Source organism: Lemur catta, chromosome 3, assembly GCF_020740605.2.
Source record: "Lemur catta isolate mLemCat1 chromosome 3, mLemCat1.pri, whole genome shotgun sequence".
Classification (NCBI taxonomy): domain Eukaryota; kingdom Metazoa; phylum Chordata; class Mammalia; order Primates; family Lemuridae; genus Lemur; species Lemur catta.
Genome location: NC_059130.1, coordinates 46682947 through 46703782, shown reverse-complemented (window position 1 = coordinate 46703782; position 20836 = coordinate 46682947). Strand labels below are relative to the sequence as shown.

General features: G+C 36.9%; 1 protein-coding gene across 5 annotated transcripts in view; it reads left to right on the top strand.

The window, feature by feature from the left end:
* The window catches only part of CDC14A (cell division cycle 14A), a 159163-nt gene that overhangs the window by 51424 nt on the left and 86903 nt on the right, over nt 1-20836 (top strand). For all 5 annotated transcript variants that reach the window (XM_045547439.1, XM_045547437.1, XM_045547436.1 and 2 more), the window contains one exon: nt 9402-9481. In XM_045547439.1, the coding sequence (XP_045403395.1) occupies nt 9402-9481 (80 nt within the window). The remainder of the gene's footprint in view (nt 1-9401; nt 9482-20836) is intronic.

Sequence of the window (20836 nt, the reverse complement as noted above, 5' to 3'; positions counted from 1 at the left end):
TTCTCCTTTCTCCCTTTAATGGGTCCCTGTAGGTGTCTGTTTGCTGAGAGCATTGGGTTGGTGTTTCCTTGGTTTGCTTAATAGAGAGTTGAGCTATTTCAATGTGATACAAGCAGGTCAGTGATGTCTGTGTTGGAGTGTGAGCGCACCTCAGGCAGAAGAAGGCCATACTGTCACTGACACAATGCTAGCAAGAGATGTATATTTGTCCTGGCTGTAGCTGTCAGTTCTGGAAGGATATCTTTTTAGACTGGCTATGAAAATGCCAGCTCCCATCACATTATATGGGAAGACACACATGGCTAATGTTGTCTGTAATTCTCCTAAATTGCCCATCAAAGAAACTCTCGCTAGTTTTATTCTGATTATACCCATGAGAGGGGTGGGAGAATATTTCTATTCCAAACTAATTCTCAAATGTATAGAATAAAGTCTGCTCCTTGTTGACTGTATATCAAATCCCAACTTCAAATTAGATGTCACATGAGTATTTCAGAGTAAACATCACCTCAAACAAAAAGCACAGTTATCTTTAGACCTTGTTCTTATAAGGATATGAAATTAAGTATTTTTAGGATATAAATAAGCAATGGAGATAGGGACCTGATGTCAGGTTCTGCTTTTATTCTATAATTAGTCTGTCCTCCATATTTGTTAAGCAGATGCATTGTCTTGTATTTTGCTGACTTCATAATCTGTCGTTTATAATAGACTCAAAACTTGAAGAACAGGAAGAGTGACTTACTTTCTTTTACAATGTGTTCAATCAAAGACTGTAGGAGATAAGATGCATTCATTCTTATTCTGTTTTAATTAGACTATTTAGCATGACAGATTTAAAATAGAATGAACAAAATACAGATTATTTTAAATATACAGTTGCACTTCTGGTTTGTAATCAGACTGACCTATCTCATTTGTAAGTGATTGTTTAACATTGAATATTTCTATTCCGTAGGCAATTAGAGCAAAAGAAGAATCATTTCTACATTTGGGAAATGTATAACTTCTTCCTTTTTTTTTTTAAGTTGTAAAGTTGAATACAGATATTGTTTTCTTAGTCACTGGATATAATGGGAGGAAATGATTAAGAATAATATGTGGCTAAAAATAAAATTAAAACATTTTATTTGTGCTTGTGTACGACAAGACTTAATGTCTTCAGGAAAAAGCAGTTTATAAATTAAGTGCTCTGACATTTAAAAAGTCTGAGGAACAAGTTTTGGGAGCCAAGGAAGAGAGTTTAAGTTTTATATTTCAGCTTTTTGCAGTTTCTTGCCTCTTAGTGTGTTTTTATAGATGTTCTTTCCATGGACTTCTGTGGTTCATTCTTTGCAGGTAACTGGTGATTGCTTTTCTTTTCTAAAAACAAACTCAGCTTGGTAATCTTATTCTTTTGTTCATGAGAAGTTCAAATATGAGAAAATGAGTAAAATACTAATAATATTACCTCCCTTCTGTTTACATGTACTTTGTTGGAGAAGGACATGGCCACCTCAGGGATCTTCTGTTATTTTGACAATGGGTTTGATAACACACAGGCCAGTGGCATTTATTTTATGGTTGTTGATACTAAGGCACCAGGAGACTAGGGAGGCTGTTTGAAGAGGCAGAACTGAGGGTAAGGTCAATGTCTGCACTTTAAAATAAGAGGGTTGAACTAAATGATGGTCTCTGTGTTATGGTTTTGATATATAGCAATTATGAGGGACATTTACAACTTCATGTTTTGATGTTTGTGTACATAGACAGGCTTTAGGGCTTAGGTTTGAGAAAGAGTAACAGTGTGAATCCAGCCTCACAAGGATATAGGGGGTGAAAAGGAGAAAAAAATATTTCAAGAGCAAAGTTTTCCTTTCTGTGGTCCCTTGCTACATATAATAGAAGAACTATCCTGAGCACTATACGTATGTTATTAAATCATTTACTCTTCCCAACAAACAACCTTATGAGGTAGTTACAGTTACTATCCCCACTTTACACTAAGGAAACAGAAGCATAGACAATGTCATGCCTCTTGTAGGTGAAAGAGTCTGGATTTGAACCCAGGCAGGTTGGCTCTGGACTCTGGATGCCTAATCACTACACTCTGCTGCCTTACTGTCTAGATGATGATCAGTGTTCTGTGTCTATGTCGTGCTTCTCCTCACATAAAGGACCCACTATTTGTGCAACCATCCAACATGTTTTCAGTGTGTGCTATGTGCCAGGCACAGTGTTGAGTCCTGCAGATACAGAAGAGATGGAAATCCTGCTCTCATTAGCCTAACAGCCTAGCTGGGGAGACAGACTAAATCGAATAACCACAGAAACAAAGTGGTGTAAGAATTCGAAGGAGAAGGGCAGAGAGCTTTGAGAACATAAGGCAGGGGCCTGATCTTACCAGGTTTCTAAAAAGTCTGTCCCAGTTTAGAGCTGTGATCCCAAGGAAGGGGAGGAGGGAGGTGACCATCTAAATGGTACCATGATGCAAGGCAGGCTCAGGTCAAGTCTGGTCACTTCAGACCATTCCCCACCCCCTTTAGAGCACTTACTATCAATGTCCTTAAGCTCCTTAATGAGGTTGCAAACTTTCCCTTGTCCTCATATTCGTGCCAGCTCCTGTGCAAATTGTAAGCATTAAGTAAATACATGTTGATTGAATTACTGTCAAGTCTGGTGATTTGTGTTCTGTTTTACCTCCTGCTGGCTGCCTTTTATCAGGTATTGGGAGTGGCTGAGTGTAGCTTCAGAACAGACACAGGGGAGGTGGGAGAGTGAATATCCGTTTCAGGGAGTATGCCTTGACTCTAAATACTTTCTGTAAGCAAATACAAATCATATGAGCCACAGCATTTATTTTTTTAAATCAGGCTCTTTATTACTTTGTCCTGTAGCATGTTGGAGAATTGATTCTATCTAGTTTGATGCTCTCATACAACTGGGCTTGGAAAGTTAATTTTACTAGCTCCTCTGGGCATTACCACTAAAGTTATAGTGACACATTTTTAAAAATCTCATTCATTAATTATTAATTAAGCTGAATTAATCCTCTGGGATGGATGCACTCTCACCTTTGTGAGTTTAAAGCAATCACTCACAAACATACATTTACTGAGCATCTAGCTGATAGGGGCATTGGCTGGTCTATAAAGGCATGAGAAACTTGGTTTCTGCACTCCAGAAGCTTTCTACTTTAGTCTAAAGGAAAATCATCACAAAAGAGCTGTGAGGAGCTCATCAGGAAGTGGTTATGAGTGTCTGTGAGGGAGACAGACTGCCTGACTCCACCGTGCGTGCCCTAACCGTGTGACTTTGAGCCACTGATGGTGGTTCAGGTGTAACATGGAAATGGGGATAATAGTGGGATCTGCCTCAGGGTGATTGTGAGGATCAATGAGCCAAATGTAAAGTGCCTAGAATAGTACCTGGCACATGGTATGCACTGTATGACTTGTGGTTTTATTACTATCATTTTCACTTTTATAGTTGTTTGTCATATTTGGAGTCCTAAGAGTAAGGGTTCTGAGCTATAGAAGAAAGACATCATGGAGCTGGGGTGTTTGAGTTAGGTCTAATGAAATGGGAATAAGTTTAATAGGCAGAAGTGGTGAGGAGAGTGTTCTACAAAAGAGAACCTCTCAAATGCCAGAAGGTATCAGGTATGTTTAGGGAATGGTCAGGAGTCTAGGCTAGTGGGTGGGATCATTTTATGAACAATGACAGAGTCACCTGGAAAGGGAGGCTGGGACCATATCTTGGTGAAGTGTTGGCAGTCTGGGCTTTTCGAGCAGGATTGAAACTTCAGAGTCTTGCTGTGGCACCACTGGAATAGGCAGGAAGAGGAGGTGGAGAAACGGTGTTAGTCCTAGAATATGGTGGTAAGGATTCAAAAGTGATGATGATAATCACAAAAGGAAGGTCAAGCGTAGATTCACGGGAGAGCTAATGAAACTTAAGAGTCAGGGCTCTCACTTGCTCAGGCCCCTCTCTCAAGGTTGTTGAAGGAACAAATTTTTGCAAAATTTGGAAAGATACTTGTATCCTCCTCCTTCTCTCCCCAAATGATGTGTTTCAGCCTCCCAAACTTGGATCTACCCCCTAGCTGAGAAAGACTGTGGAGAGAGACTCAGTCTGGGTATTCATTTGATGAGAGTGGCCCAATGAAGGAGAGGTCAGAGTCAAAGGTGACTTTTGAGATTTTAGGTCTGGGTGATTGGGCAGAATGCCAGATGGAAAAGGGGGATGTTGGAATAAGCCAATTAGGAAGCGGTGGTTTCAAACCAGGTGAGTGCTCTACATCAGTTAGCTTTGTCAGAGAAGGAAACATTTTCTTACATTTCTATCCTCAACTGCTGTCTTATAAGCCTGATAATTAGAAGTTACATGGTGCTGAGGAAAGGGCACGAACGTGACCGCTGATTAATGGGCTAGAGCCCAGAGCACATGTCATAGTGACATCTTTGTAATGTCCACATTTAGTATTCTGTGTATGCTAAACTTAGTTGTCTGAAACTTTTAGAGAAAGTCTCCTTTTTGGTATAAATCTTCCATGTTTGGCAAACCTTAGTGCTTTTAGACTATTTTCAAGTAGTAGCATCTGTTTTCTGGAAACTTCTATTTTGAAGAAATTTAATTGACTCAGCAATGGTTGGAATGCTAATTTCAAAGCTATCATGTCAATGTTCCAGTGACAGTACCTCACTGGGAAAGGCTGTTCTCAGCATTTGTTTCCTCCTTTTTTTTTTTTTTGAGACAGAGTCTCGCTCTGTTGCCCGGGCTACAGTGAGTGCCGTGGCATCAGCCTAGCTCACAGCAACCTCAAACTCCTGGGCTTAAGCGATCCTACTGCCTCAGCCTCCCGAGTAGCTGGGACTACAGGCATGCGCCACCATGCCCGGCTAATTTTTTCTATATATATTTTTAGTTGTCCAGATAATTTTTATTTCTATTTTTAGTAGAGACGGGGTCTCGCTCAGGCTGGTCTCGAACTCCTGACCTCGAGCGATCCACCTGCCTCGGATCCCAGAGGGCTAGGATTGCAGGCCTGAGCCACCGTGCCCGGCCTGTTTCCTCCTTTTTAAACAAGTAAAATATTAAACAAATAACTGGAAATCAACTGCCAAAATTGAAGAATACTCTCTCAGATGGCTAAATTGAATATTCAAGAGTATTGTCATTTTCCAAATCACAGATTATAAATACAATTAATAGAGGGACACAGATCTCATTTTTAAATATATTTAAGGGATGTATGTGTGTGTGTGTGTGTGTGTGTGTGTGTATTTAGCACTTTGCAGTAAAACTTTTTTGGGGAAATAATAACACCTAAAGACAAAGCTAAAAACATAGTAAGGTTTGAGGCAGATGTCCCCAGGGAAAGATCATTAGCAAATTCATGACTCAGAGTCTGGTTTAGACTTCTATATTAAGCTATTTGTTGTTTGAAGAGTAATCCCTTGTGTATCAGAGAGATTAAATTATCTGAGTAGAAAAATATAGTTGTAAATTCCAAAATGCTTCCGAAATTCACATATATTATTTTTTGACAAGCTTTAAGGATTTAATGACCTTAGGATTTAGTTAAAAACATGATTTAGAAGTATTTGCAGATGAATTCTAAGAGGATTTTACTTAACATCCCATGTTGCTCTGGTGTTTCTCTATAAAATTAGTGCAAACTTGATATTTTTTACATTATTTCTCAATGTGCATATACACAAATATTTTAAATTTTAAGAGTTGTGTTTTAATATTCATTTATGTGTAGAGTCAATGGCAGGTTTTCCATTTACAGCAATGATATAAAACATTTTACATTAAATTGATTTAAATTAAAAGAGTATGCCTATTTAAAAAGAAATGGTAATACAAGATGGTACATGTGTTGGAAGTTGGGAAAGTTAATGCATGATTAATTGAAGTTTGGGCAACATTGGCAACATTGGCTTATATAAATTATACTGGCTTGTAGTACTGTAATTTTTATTATGTCATCGAATAAAAACCTTATAGCTATTGATAATATATATGTTAGAATACTGACTCTTTAAGAATCTTTTATTAAAGAAATTGAATGTTATTTGGTTCCTTGGTACCTGGCATCAAAGTTAATTGAACAGAAAAAGAATCACTTGAATTGGTTAACTCCTATTCAGCTAAAAATAAAAGTACATGTTAAATGCTATTCTATTGAGAAGGTTACTAGGACTTCTTGGCAAGAGTTGGGCAATTTTATAAAAATGAGGCATGTACCGCTTAGTAAATTGATGTGGTACACCAAGTACTATGTGAATGGTGTTAAGTTGTATCAGTCAAAACTTTGGGAAAATTCTTCTGGTTTGGGTTTACATAATGCTTATACCTAGTGAGAAGAGTAGACAGCCGATTTTTTTCCCTTTAGAATCAGAAAAGGAAAAAATCAGGATATTTAGAAGATGTATTGAAATTATTTTTTTCCAGAAAATATTTTTAGAAATATTAGAGTATCAGGTAACAAATTCCTGAGCATTAAATATAGAGCTTATTTTTAGAAGGAATATACATTTAACATTTTTATAACTGATTTATTTACTTCACATTTAAAAATCAAATTTGTACACGTCTATACAGAATACAAGAAATATGGTGATAGTAAAAAATATAAAGTAGAAAGTTCCCCTTTCTCCTTCTAATCTTCACCCAGCCCTATTCCTCAGTGACAGCTATGACCTGTTAACAGTTTGAGGTCATCTAAGTTTTAGAGTCAAGTGTAATGGCATTTAGGAACTTGAAAGAATCTTTTTCCATAGTTATGCTTCCAACTGCATTTATGTTTTCAAGCAGATGTGTTGGAATTACTGTGGGCTTTGGAGTCAGATCTATGTTCGAATTCTAATTCCACCATGGAAGCAACAATGTGAATTTGGCAAGTTCCTTACCTTTCTGAGCTTTAGATTCCTTGACAGCAAGGCTTAATAAATGTTACTTTCTTTCTGAGCTTTAATCTGAACTAGTCTTTCTTTCTTCTCTCTCTCTTTCTCGTTTTAATAAGGAGACATGTCTAAGAAGATGTGGCATAGGAATACACGACATATTTTCTCCTGGAAAAACAGAATTTGGTATTTTAATGAGCCAGCATGCATTCATTCAGTAATACACTCATTTATCCAGAGAACATTTCCCCACTCTGCCCAAGTACCTACCTTTAGGTTGTAAAAGGTCAACCTGTAAAAGATGCCCCAGGAATCTTCCTGGAATTTAGATAGCCTCTGTCGGGTTTCACTTTGCACTTATCAATAATTGAGCACTGGGATAAAAATAAAAACAAAGGCTCTCATCTTACAGTGTGCGAACATGGGTCATGTGTGCTAAGTCATGAAGGTAAGATGAGGAGCAAAGCCCTGTGGGGTAGCCAGTATAAAGACGTATTTCACGTGGGCTGGTGCCTCCCTCCTGCAGAAAGACTGCTTCAAAATGAAAGGGAATTAACGTAATTGCTCCTGAGGAGGGAAATGTATTTTGCTTTTCAGTAGTTGTTGTATAAGCTTTAATTATCTAATCTGTACACAGAAGGTTTCTACAAGCAGCTTTCCCTTTTAGCAACCATAGTCACCTTTCAAATATACTGCAGCGTCTTTAGGCTTAAGAAATCACTGCATTATAACCACCTCTGTTATATAACCTACCCATTAGGGTACAGTAAAAACCTTTTGTAACATTGGTTACTGAAAATGGTCTTTAGAGTTAGGGTTGGTTTAAATGGAGTTTTGTAATTCTTTGAACTGCAGCTAGAGTCGTGATTCTCCATTTGTAGACTCTGTGCCTCACGTCTAGCTGCACTTTTACAGTTATTTCCTTTTCAGTGTTGTTCTTGTTTCATGCCTATTTAGCTTTGGTTGGTGTGCACTTTATCAGACCTTCATGTTTACTTGCCAGATGAAGTAATGATGGGCTTTGTTATTAAAGTTAGAAGTTTTTAAAAATTTAGTTTTCTTTCTTTAGAGAATTCAGAATTGAGGTGTTTTCTAGTACTTAAATTATTGGTAAGTAAATACATGTAATATATTGCTAGGGGACTCGCTTAAAGCTCAAGGAAGCTTTGTAAGTAGAGAGCAAAACCCTGCTTTTTAAGAACTGGGACTCTGCCATTCTTGTCACTGAAATGCATAGGATTTTGATGTTGGGATGTATTAAAGGAAATAATGCCATTAATTCTAGGTAGAGAGGATTTTCAGAATTAAATTTGATTCTAACTGTAGAGGAAAAGGACCAGTGTCCTCAGCTTAGAATTAAAAAATTAAATTGCACTTGGAATGAAACTGAACTCTTTTTGGTTTGTATTGCTTTTCACATCCTGGCCACTGCCTGGCTTTCTCCTGCCCTTCCTCCCTCCCTCTCTGCCTCCCTCCTCCCTGCCCTAGCCACACTGACCTCCTTCTTTCCAACTCACTAAGCTCTCTCCCACCTCAAGGACCCTTCCCCTTGTCATTCCCACTGCCTGGAAAGCCCTTCCTCTTTTCCCTTAGCTCTCCCCATGCATCTCCTCCTCCATTTTTTCACCCTAAATGTCACCCAGAGACTCCTCCCTGACTACCTTGGGCTACCCCAAGTAGCCTCTCTCTATTTCCAAGACCCTGTTTCTTTCCTTTTCAGCACTTACCTCAGTCTATATTTCTTTTTGTTAATTCTTGTCTTTGCCCCACAAGAATGTAAATTCTATTAAGGGAGGTACCAGTACCTGACACAGTGCCTGGCATATACTACAAAGTCAATAAGTTGATTAAATGAAAGTTGTTCACTGGTTTTAAGAGCTTGTTTTTGTTTGTATCTTTGTTTAAGATTAGTTTATCATGCTGAACCAGAGGGATTTAAGTATTCATGGTATCAAGAGTCAAACCAATATGTTTCCCAATGCTCCTAACCTGCACTCATTTTCACCCATTTCATTGTGATTTTATTGAGCATGTAGAGAACAACACAGGCTTTCCACTGAGTAAACAAACACTTCGGTAGACCTCCCATGGGTATTGTGCTCACTGTGAGGTGACTTTCAGAATTCACCAAGCACTGAAATAACTCACAGCAGATCTTCTATGAAGGACAAGGAAGCCTGCATTGGTCTTTGGTGAGCACACAGTGTAATGATGGAGGTGCAGCTGTTGCTGCAGTTGTGTCTGTTCAGTGCACCCTCGTAACAGCCCAGGATGGCCTCTTTGTAGACCTGCCCTCTGTCTTTAAGACGTTACCTATCCTTAAACCAAAGACTGTTGCTAAGCTTCAAGCTGAAAAATAAATTTTGCAGACCAGTTGCTGCCTAAAGATCAACATTATCACCATGACAATTGTCACTTAAAATGGAAGAAATGAAATGCAAATTAGGTAATTAAATTAGTTTTGTGTCATTCTTTGGTGTTCTAAATGTTGCTATTTATCTGTCTTAGGTAATCTATTTAAAGAAGACACCAGAAGAAGCCTACAGAGCACTCCTATCTGACTCAAACACCCCTTATCTTCCATTCAGGTATAACTGCTTGTGAGATGGGCTAGACTTTACTGAGAGCTCTCTACTTTAGAGTTGGATGATGGTGTTCTGAAATTGTCTTAGGATAGTAATTATTACATGGAATGAAATGAGATGGTAGTTTTTCTTATTTTATTTTATAGAGCTTTTCCCCCCTGTAACTAGTAGGAATAAAATGGCTTTCTTCTTTTAGGAATTTATTTTTTCCCTTGAATCCTTTTTATAACTTGACGGTTTACTTGAAGTACAAAGAGTGCCTGATGTATGAGCTAATAACCATGTCAAGATTTGTTAGATTTCAGTAATCTATATCACTGATCCATCCATTCATTCTTTCATTTCATGAATGCTGATTGAGTTGTGACTGTATGTCAGGGACTGGGGATATAGAATAAGACCCTCTAAGTACCTTCTAGGAGCACATGTTTCATGGGGACCCTAAATCATCTGTTTACCACATAAATCTGACATCCTCAGGAAGGCTTTTTCTCATTGCAGTGTTGGAAAAGAATGTTTTGTAAGTATCACTTAAAGAATATCTTTTAAAAATTTGGGGTAAACTTGAGCTTGCTTGAAAATTAAAAGGTAGCATACATCAAAACTCCCACAACACTCATCTCTGTGAATCATTCTAATATTTTTGCCTTTTTGCTTATTTGTATGTCAAAATCTACAAGCATGGATATTGCTTATTGTTTTTACTATCATCATAATTACCAACAATAATGAGAGAAAGAAACTGATGACTTGTTTGTCCATCTTGCTCATTCTGCTGTAAACTCTCAGAGGGCAGGCCCCGGTGCCTTACACTTAAAAGTGCTTTTAGTAAATATTTGAATGAATAGATTAAGACCGAATCCCTTAAGACCCAATGGATTCCCACCTCTGTTTCTGAGACCACAGGATTTTATTGCCCTGGGTGAGTGAGTGTCAAGGTGTGCATTAAGCACAAAATGCAACACCTACCGTGCTTAATCTCAGTGAAAGGAAGGGGTAAGGTATTGGATTGGGACCCTCAGAGGAAAATGTCCTCAAGCAACCTAGAGTATGAGCTTATTAGCCATTGAAGGACAGGTAAAAAGTGACAGGTTATGTAGAGGAGAGTTAATGGTAAAGGCAGTTTGTTTTTCCTTTCACTTCTAATGGCTCCTATAATTTGAAAGTCCTTTGTAAAATACAATTCTCTGTTTTTGGAAAAGGTAATAATGATAATAACTTCATCAAACCTCTAAGCAAAATGGTTAAGAGTATATACTTTGGAGACAGAGACACTTCAGAGCAAGTAGAATGAAGCTTCCTACTATCTGTGTAGTAAATAAGTATAAATAACTTGGGCACATTACTTAGCCTCTCTGAGCCTCAGTTTCCTTATCTGTAAAATGGCTTCAGAGCTATCCTGGGTATCAAATGAGGTAATGCATTTATCCCTCTATGGATGCAGTATCTGGTTTTGTTTTTCTCGTTGTTGTTAGTACATCCACAAGTCTATAAATATGAACAGGAGTTATTTCTTCTAATGGTCCCACATTCTAGAAGGGGCCGGCAGATCTGTAGGCTTATAATTAATTGTAAAAAAGTTAGGTTGTATAAAAATAGAAATAAAGATTAATTCTGACAGAGATTTAGGAAAGTATCAGACTTAATTGAACCAAGCTTTTGAAGATGGATAAGGGTTTGGTAGACAGAGAATGGAGGTGGGAAAGTTAGGCATGGGTGTGCCCGTGGAAAGCCCTGGAAATGTGTGTTGTATCTGAGCCAATTTCAGAAGTCCTCTGTGGTCGCAACACAGTGTCTGTGGTGAGAGGAGGCACCTACAGTGGGGATTACAGGTGCACTTGGGCACCTTAAATTTGTTTTTAAAATCAGAAAAGTATTTGCATTTTTTTTAATTTTAAAAATACACATGCATCTGGAAATTGTAATGTGGTAACATTTATAAAAGTGTAATGCCCATTAATAGGCCCAGTGGGTAATGTAGCTATTTTAAAATTTTTTAACTGGAATGTATATATTAATTTTAATGCTTACGATGTCCAACCAGAAGTTAAAGGAGATACATTTCTGTTTCACTAGCCAGATAAGCCTGGCTATCCTTACTTGTCAATTTAGATGAATAAATTGGAGGAGGAGGTACTAATTTTTACTTTAAGCATAATTATATTTAAGCTTTTTTGTGCTAGGTAATTAATTTGTTTCCTGAGAACTAGAATTTTTGGATAATTAATTAAAGGCCAGAATGGAAGAAAAGATAGTAAGGAAATTATTATTATTTAACATAGAATTGAATGATAATGATCATAGTTGTAGCCTATTTTTCTAATTTTTTTCACCCAAATGTTTTTATTTAAATATTTGAAGATATAAACACATTAACCTAGTTCAGAAATTAAAAAAATATATAGGAAGATTTAAGTGAAAATTCTCCCCCTCCCACCCTTGATCCTCATCTGTCTAGTCCTTTCCAGATAACTTCTGGTATTAGTTGATTCTATATTCTTGTAGAATTTCTTTATGCACATATAAGGAAATAAAGACATTTTCCTCATTTTTATCACTAAATGTAGCATACTGCATATACTATTCTGTACCTTGATTTTTCTTGTTTAACTCATCCTGGTTATCTTTCCGTATTAGTACATAGAGAGCTTCCTTCCTCATTCCATCTTATTGTTGTATAATGAATGTGCAGGAATGCATTTCACCACTGTCTTACAGGTACATACATAGGTCATGTCCTACCATTTTAATTGTAGTTTTTTTAATTCACATGGTCTCAAATGTATTTTAAAAGTAAGAAACTGAGAAAATGCTGTGGCAAATATTATAGCATTGTTGTTAGACATAAAGAGATTTTAATAATCTGTTTACAAGAAGGTACTCATTACATTAAAAAAATGCTTAACACATGAGGCATTTGTTCCTTAATTTAGGCACTCATTTCGTATTAAAAGTTTGACCTTCAATGTAACTCTGAGTTGTATCTTTCTGATAATACAGGATACTAAGAGTTGTGTTTACGTTAAGCTGCATTTCTAAATCTAGACTCTTCATAAACCATACAGTTGAAGCAGAAAATACCACCAAGTACTGCATTTATAATTTAGTGAAGGATTTAGTTGAAAGAGTACTGGTAGTTTTCTGGAAACTTTGTTTTTATGCTAAGACCTGAGTTGTTTTTAGTCTACAGCCCAGGCTGGACTAAGACTAATGGACTATTACCAAGAATCATCTTCATACTCACTCTGCACAGCCATCATGGCCTTGGTCATCATTATAATCTGGATTTTATTATCTGCCAGGTTTTTTACCCCATTTCTTTTTAAATTATACTTAAAATTATCTTCATTGTCTAGATATTTTCAACTACTGCTAATTAAAAATGAGAAGCCTTAAAGGAACTTCCATTTAAATGTAATTGTTTTATTGTTTAAAATTTTAAAAAAATGAAGATGATTTTGAAGGCTTATTGAAGGTGTGGTTGGTATGTTCATATGCACTCTTCACTGAAATGCCTGTGTTCCCATTTGTGCTATATATTTTAGTGTCTTTCTAATAAAGGAGTTTTATGGCTACTATGAATTTAAATAATCCTGTTCTTCAATATTTATTCATATAGAAAACATTTATTTGGGTGATCATTTCTTTAAAGGTTTTCCTTGTTTTTATAGAGAGGCTTGGCAGGTCCTTTGCCTTTAATTCCCTATTATATTTTATGTGTTTGCAATGCTACATATATCATTAAAGCAAACATCTTGTATTATAATTATTTGTTTGCATGGCTGACTCTTCTCTTGAAGGATAAGATTGGGTTCTTTTCCTGTTTGTGTCCTAGGGGAAGAAGTACATTAATTTATTACTATTGCTTTTTCTGTGCCAGTGACTGTGATAGTCTTATGGATCTAAAGATATTTAGGGCAGCTTGGGTCCTGCTGCAGGGGAACTCAGTGTATAGTTTGTATAAATGTATAGTATGTAAAACAACTAAAGTGCTTTATTGGAGTTACAAGATAGGCGTTATGGGTTTAACTCTGGAACTGAAGATTGGAGAACATGTTAGGAGTAGGCCTCATAGAATGCCTTTCATGTTAGGATGAAAACTGGAGAATAATAATCCAGGTGCTGATTTCAGGTGCTGTAATTTTTCATTTATATGGCATAGGTGGTTTTGTATAATGGTACATTAGGGTAGGTTATTATATAATATGATGTTCACAGTGTAGGTGTATTAATATAACCAAAAGGATGATCTGATTTTTTTCTATTTGGACTTATATTTAGAATTTTAAAAATTATAGTTAAAAATTCACTAAAAGTGAGGCAAATTAAAAAGATTTGTATAGCTTTACTGTCTATTCTTGATTAAATTAAGCATAGTTGATTTTAGAGATAGATGAATTTCTGGCTTGTGTGACACTCAAGGTGTGTTGTGATGTTACTGTTTGCAAGTCAGTCTTAGGGGTTCCATTGAATTGTAAGGTAGTTGTGTCAAAAACTGTACTTCTCACTTGTACTAAGAATGGCCAGTGTGTTTATTAAGAGTGACTTTACCTGGAAACTAGAGGAAAAGGAGTATTTTTAATCAACTTTAATTCTTTGAATCTGTCAGTCTTCAGCGTTGGTTTGGCAGCTGACCTTCAGGCGAGCAAGGGGCCTTTCAGTTCTGGGGTCAGGGTCAGATTCAGCAGAGTTTGAATTGGCAAACCTGGTATGAATCTTTTTAGGTTCTCTCTCTTTCAGTGTACTACCAAATTATAGTGTATACTATTGAGCAAACATTCTACAAAGTCATATTAATTGCAGCTTGCCTAAAGTCCCTCAAGACTACTGGCCCTCAGTGGAATCCCCAGATTGTTTCTGTGGCAGTCAATGGCTGTGGTTTTCAAATCTACATTCTCAGGTGCTCATGTAACAGTAAAAATATAGTCTCACAAAACATAAAAAAGGTAACCAATCTAAATTGTACAACTCTTAGATCTCTTTTGTGCTTTTTAATTCATTTTACACCTATTTCTTTGTTTATTGGCCCATATTTATCAGTTTGGTAAGATTTTGGTATTGGTGATGATTCCTAAATCTGCTAAAAACCAATTTTTCTATGACATAGAAAATTAAATGGGGAACAAAATTATGCAGACAACAAATAACATCCAGGGACCTAGTTTTGAAGACATGTCCAGAAAGCATGGCATGGAAAATAATGATTATGTGTGGAGGTAGGGTGTAGGTAGGGTGTTGTGTAGACATGTTGTCATCCAGAGGAATAAAGCTAGCTGAATGTTGGATGGCCTACTGCTAGTCATTAGTTGTTTTTTGGTTTTTATTTTATTTTATTTTATTTTATTTTTTTTGTGGGTCTCTTCGTGGATAGGTCCAGGAAGGCAATTTAGTGTGGCTATTATTTTTTTAAGCTTGGAGAAGAGGCTAGAACTTACAGGTGAGTGTTTCTCAAAGTTATGTTGGTCCTCAAGTTTATCTGCACACCTGGGAACCTTTAAAAAACTATTGGTGCTTGGGTTCCACTCCCAGACATTCTGATGTAATTGGGCTGAGGGGAAGTCTGGGGTGAAGTCGAGGTATTGAGATTTTTAAAAGCTATCTGCATGATTGCAATGTGCGGCCAAGATTGAGAACTACTGCTCTATAAAAGGTACATGGCAAAGAGAAAAAAAGATTCAACGATCAAATAAGTTTTAGAACTCTCTGTCTTGAAGATTTGTGAAGCACATTCCCATTTTAAAGATTCTGAATGGTTCTGAGTAATGAAGTAACCTTTTAACTTGTGTAACACAGAATTTTCCAAAGTACTGATTCCTTTCCTCCTGCCCTGAAGTTTCTATTTACATCCAGCAGAACTAATGTTCTGAAACACTCTGAGGCATGTTTCCTGATCCACACCTCTGTGGAACAAAAGTCTCTTGGGATTAGAATAGTATGCTGCCATTTGTGGAACTGTTTTTGTGCTATTTCCTGAGAGTCTTGGAAATAGATGGCTTATCAAATAGTGGTATTTTATCGAATGTGAACAGGAATATCCAAGGTTTCTCTTAGAGCAGATATGTGGCCAGACAATATCCCTTAACAGAGGATCCGCATACCTCCCACGTGCAATCCTTTAATGACATTTAGCATTAAAATGGACCCATAATGTTTGTATTGAGGGAGGTGTTTGTTGTGTTTTGGGGGATGACCCTTAGTGATATCCCAGTTGCTGAGCTATGCGGTTGAGTCTTAATGGGAAATCTCAAAAGCAATTATTTTAGATCTTGTGGGCATGCCAGAACTTGTAGGTCTTTTAACAAAGGCTCAAAAGGGTCAATTACTTAGGACTTGGCATCAGGCTGCCCTTTTTCTTCTAAAGCAAAGTAAACATGTGCTGGTAGATGTTAGCTGTTATCATAAAATATTAATATATCTCTTTACATAAAACATTGGACCAGATATTTGTTAGCTTAAATATGACATTGTGATTTTTGTCAGTTTGTGTAGCAATTAACTTTGTACTTCAAAGGGAAAATTCTCCTTACTATGTTTTCCTCTTGAGTATCAAAAATATGAAAACAAAATTTATTGTATACTCTTTTAAGATGTTCCTTTTATTCTCAACTTTTCCTCACTATTTCTCACTCTTGATCTTTGGGGTCAGTTCTGCCCCATGGATCTTTATCAATTTTTGCTTTTTAAGCTTGGTATAATGGAAAAGAATTCACATTAGTTTTGAATCGTGAGGATGTGCCAATTTCCTGAGCATTGAAAATAGGTGGCTTATCCAGTCCTAACTGTTGAGTCCATTCTTAACAGCTGGGGCATATTTGAGTAACTTGGACCACCATGAAAAAAGACTCTTTATCAGCTTTTTCTTGCTAAAGTGGTAAATAAGCACCACTATGCAGCATCTGACAATAGAAACACTGTCGGTGCCTCTATGACCCATTAAGTACACACATGGAGGTGAGTTACATCTATTCTGTTTTTTTTCTGCTGAAACAAGACAGTGCTTCAGTGTTGTGACAATTGACTCAGACTACTTTTTTTATTCCTGCTTTTATGATTCCAGATCAATATTACCAAACTTTCTGTAGTAGGGTTAGTGCCAAACTTTTTGTACTCTTTATAGTACCTTTCCAGTAGCCAGCTTTAGTTGATGAAGATGATTTGGAATAAGATTGCAATCATTTACCTTAGTGAACATAGTAATAGTTATTATTTTGTTGAGTGTCTATAATGCAAAGGTGTTATTTTCGATACTTGAGTTAAAGACAATTAACCGTTATATATATTTTTAAAGAACAATTAACGTGGTTAAATGGGTGTCAGTCAAATATTGATCAAAGGCCCAGAGCACAGCTCTTGATCTGTTTTTCTGGTGTTTTTGCTAGTTGTAGACAGATTCTATTCTGCTGATTTTATGTGACCTTTTAAGCTATGACTTAAGAATTGAATTTTCACATTATCTCTGTTTCTTGAGATGAGCGAAGTGATTAATGTATAGCCTTGTGTTAAATCTGAAAAGCGGGAGATTCTGTGTTATGTTTTCTGTTAGGTACTGGTTGTGTTCAGCTTTTGGCCCTGTTCCATGAAGCCATTTGAGTTTGTTCTTTCATGAGTGGGAGATGGTTTTGTTCTCCTCACTAATTCTCACCAAGTATATTTTCATCTTGTAGTCCTCAATAATATAAGCGAGTATCTCTTTCTTTTCCTGGTGGCTGGTACATACATGTCATGGATTTGTTTAGAGATTGGAAGCTAGGGTGTGCTGTGGATAATTGTGTAAAGTATTTTAGGCATTGCCTAGTTCCCAAGTGTACACACAATATAGTCTTAGGGCTGAACTGTCCAGTATGGTAGCTACTAGTTGTATATACTATTGAGCACTTGAAATTTGTCTAGTCCAAATTGATATAGGTTATAAATTTAAAATATACATTGGATTTCAAAGATTAAGTATAAAACAGGAATGTAAAATATCTTATTCATAATTGTGTTGATTAGTGCTGAAATGATAATATTGTGGGTATATGGGATTAAACAAACTGTTATTAAAATTAATTTTACTTTTTTCTTCTTTATGTAAATATGGTTGTGAAAAAGTTAAATCACATATGTGGCTTTCTTTTGTGGCTGGCATTATATTTCTATTGGACAGCAGTGATCTAGAGTATGTTTTTGCTACTGTACATAGTGTATAATTAAAGATTGTTTTATATAATTTTTGTTTTAAAACGTTCAGTAGTTCCCAGCCACTAGAGGTATTCGGGCATAAGCTGAATGAATTCCCGGTAATGATCATTTATTCATTCCTCCATTCATTCAACAACATCTATAACATAGTAATGTGCTCAACACTGTACTATACTCTGGGCACACAGACATAAAAGACACATTTCCTATCCTTATGAAGCTCACGGTCTTATGGTGGTTGTGAGGATGGGATTCAGTTCCCTGCTTAAAAGGGTCCTTAGATGACCTTTCAGATCCTTTCTAACCCATTGTGCTGCAGATTTTACATACCTCCTAACTACTTGTTATCCAGAGAATCGTGGAATCAAGACATATGTAGATCATAGTCATTCCCAATATTTCTTATTCTCTTTTCCATGAGTGCTTTTTTTTTATTGTTTAGTGTAGTCTCCACATTGTAGACATTGTGCCTCTGTTCTCTCTTCTTTCCTCATTTTGAACAACTTCATTACTATTATAGAAGTGCTTTCTTATTGTTTTGTGTAAATATGTTCTTTCCTCTCTGGTTTCATCTTTCCATTATTAATATTTATAAGGTCGCTTCATTCTGAGTAATTTCTTAGATTCTTAGGTTACAAGCAGTGGTGTATTGGTAAACTGGCTCTATAAGTAAAGGCTCAATTTCATGGTGTAAATACACCTATCACTGCTGAGCTCTTGAAATTTCTGAATATTTAACAATTGACTGTTGAGAGCCTGTACGAGACAGCTTTAGGACAACAAAGAGTCAAGTCTTTTAGTTTCTAATTGTTGATGGTGATTCTAGTTTTCCTGCATTTAATTTTTCTTGTACTGCTTTTCTGCAAAATAAATGCAAAAACATAAAATAAACAAAAAAAATCTCAATTGGCTCCCTCTATTCAAATATTCATTCCTTTAGTTTTTCATTCAACAAATATTTATTAACTATAAACCTTCCAAGGTCATAGTTGTATGAATTTTTATAATCACTTAATAATAGCTTTGTGGTTCAGTTGATTATTATGCTAGAAGTCACATTTAGAAAGATAGAATTGCTGGGATGGATGGAGTTTAGATGGCCAAACATGAGGCTGAGCTAAATTTGTATTTGGATGTCTACAGACAGCTGTTGGCTGTAACATTATTCTTCTGTATTGGGGGTTAGAGACACATGATTTATTCTTCAGCAGAGATGAATGATTAGAAACCCTGGATGGTTGGATATTACCTGATCTCCTGAATGAAGAGCAGCCTTGTGTTTACCTGTTTAGCAGAGTAATGCAATACATGGTAAAACTATCATGACAGATAAGGGTAAGAGCTAAATTTTCCCAGGCAGGAAGGGGTGTGCAAATTTTTTCCCTTCTTTATGAAGGAGGTGAAAAAACACATATCTTCTTATTCTACTCAGTAGATATGTGGGTCAATAAATATGAATGAGTGAATGTATGAATGAATGAATGAAAAAGCAAACCAGGAGTTAAGTAAGCAATTGGGAACTGTAACTACAATTAAAAAATTGAGAGTTTAAACTTTTTAGCACATTGGTACAGTGATTTAAATCCTAAAAGTTCTTTGTAGCCCTCCAAAGCATCTGGGTTAAAATAAACCAGTGTGTTTAATGCTAGTTGACAAAGGAAGAGAAAACTACCTTGAGCATTACTGCTCTCAGCTTTATTCAATTAATACTGTTTGGCAAAGAACAGAGGAAATGATCTTAAATGGATGGAAGGGATTTTGGGTTAATGCAAAAAAGTTTTTCTTGCTAGTGAGGATTGAGGTGTTAGGCTACTTGAGTTAACGGAAGCAGTCATAGAAAATTACAGAAAATTTTTTTGGGATGCGCTCCCAAGCTCCTTTACTTAATTAAAACATTTATTATCTGTTTTGTGCCAGGTGCTACGGATACACAGTGAATAAAAAATGTATAGCTCCTGCCTTCTTTAAGACTATTATATATAGAGGGGCAGAGAATCAAAATAAGCACACCAGGGTTTAATTTCGAACTGTATTAAGTCCAATGACAAAAAACGTTTGGGGACCTGACCTAGTCAGGGTGAGGTTAGAGATTTTCCACTCAAGACAAGTAATCTTGGAGCTGAGATCTGAAGGTTGAGGAGGGTAACCTAAGGCAAAGGGGAGTAGAAGAACATGTGACTGGCGGATGTGCAGGTTCTAGGGGAAGAGCCCAGTGCCCGTCTGAGGAGCTCAGGGAAGGCACAGCCAGGTATCCCAGGGCCTGTGGCCACACTGAGGATTTGAACTTTACCTCGAGAGCAATGGGAAGCCAGTGAAGGGTTATACCCAAAGAGTGACCAGATCAGATTTGCCTTTTAAAAATAATATTCTGGCTTCAGTGAAGAAAAGTGATTAGGGTGTAGGAAGGCAGTGGATTTGGAGAGTAAAGTGCATTCAAGAGATTTTTAAGAGGCCAGAATAATGGGGATAGTGACAAATAGGATAAGGGGAATGAGAGAAAGGAGGGGCTTCTGGGTTCTACCTTGAGCGACTGTGGGAACTGTCTTTTACCGAGACATGGAGTGCTACAGGACCAGATTATTGTTGCTGTTGTTTTTTGGGAGTGGGGGCAGATTCAAGAGGTCCTTCTTACACAGCGAGTTTGAGACATCTTTAGGACGCCAATATGGAAATGTCATGTAGGTGGTCGGCTATACTATTTTTGAAGATTTAACAAGGAGTTTGTGCCAGAGAGATGAATTTAAGGGGCATCGGCAGATAGACGGTGGTTTAGATGATACTGTCCTCCTAGCAGCAGCATCTGCACCACCTGGGAACTTGCAAATTCTCAGGCCCTCCTTAGGCCTGTTGAATCAGAGATTTCAGGTGGCGCCCAGAAATCTGTGTTTTAAGGAAGTGCCCAGGTGATGTTGATGTACACTAAAGTTTTAGAGCCCCTGGTCTAGGGAGGGAGTATGGAGTGAGACGAATTTGGGCCTGGAATTGAACCTGGAAAAGGTCTAACTTTTAAAGACTGAGAGGTGAAGGATGATTTTGCACAGGAGATTGGGAAGTAGTGTTAAGAAAAGTAGAAGGAAAATCTGGGAACCAAGAGAAGAGAGTATTCAAAGAGGGGAGTTACTTATTGCTGACATATTAAGTAAGATGATGCTGGCAAAATGTTCCCTGGGGCTGGAA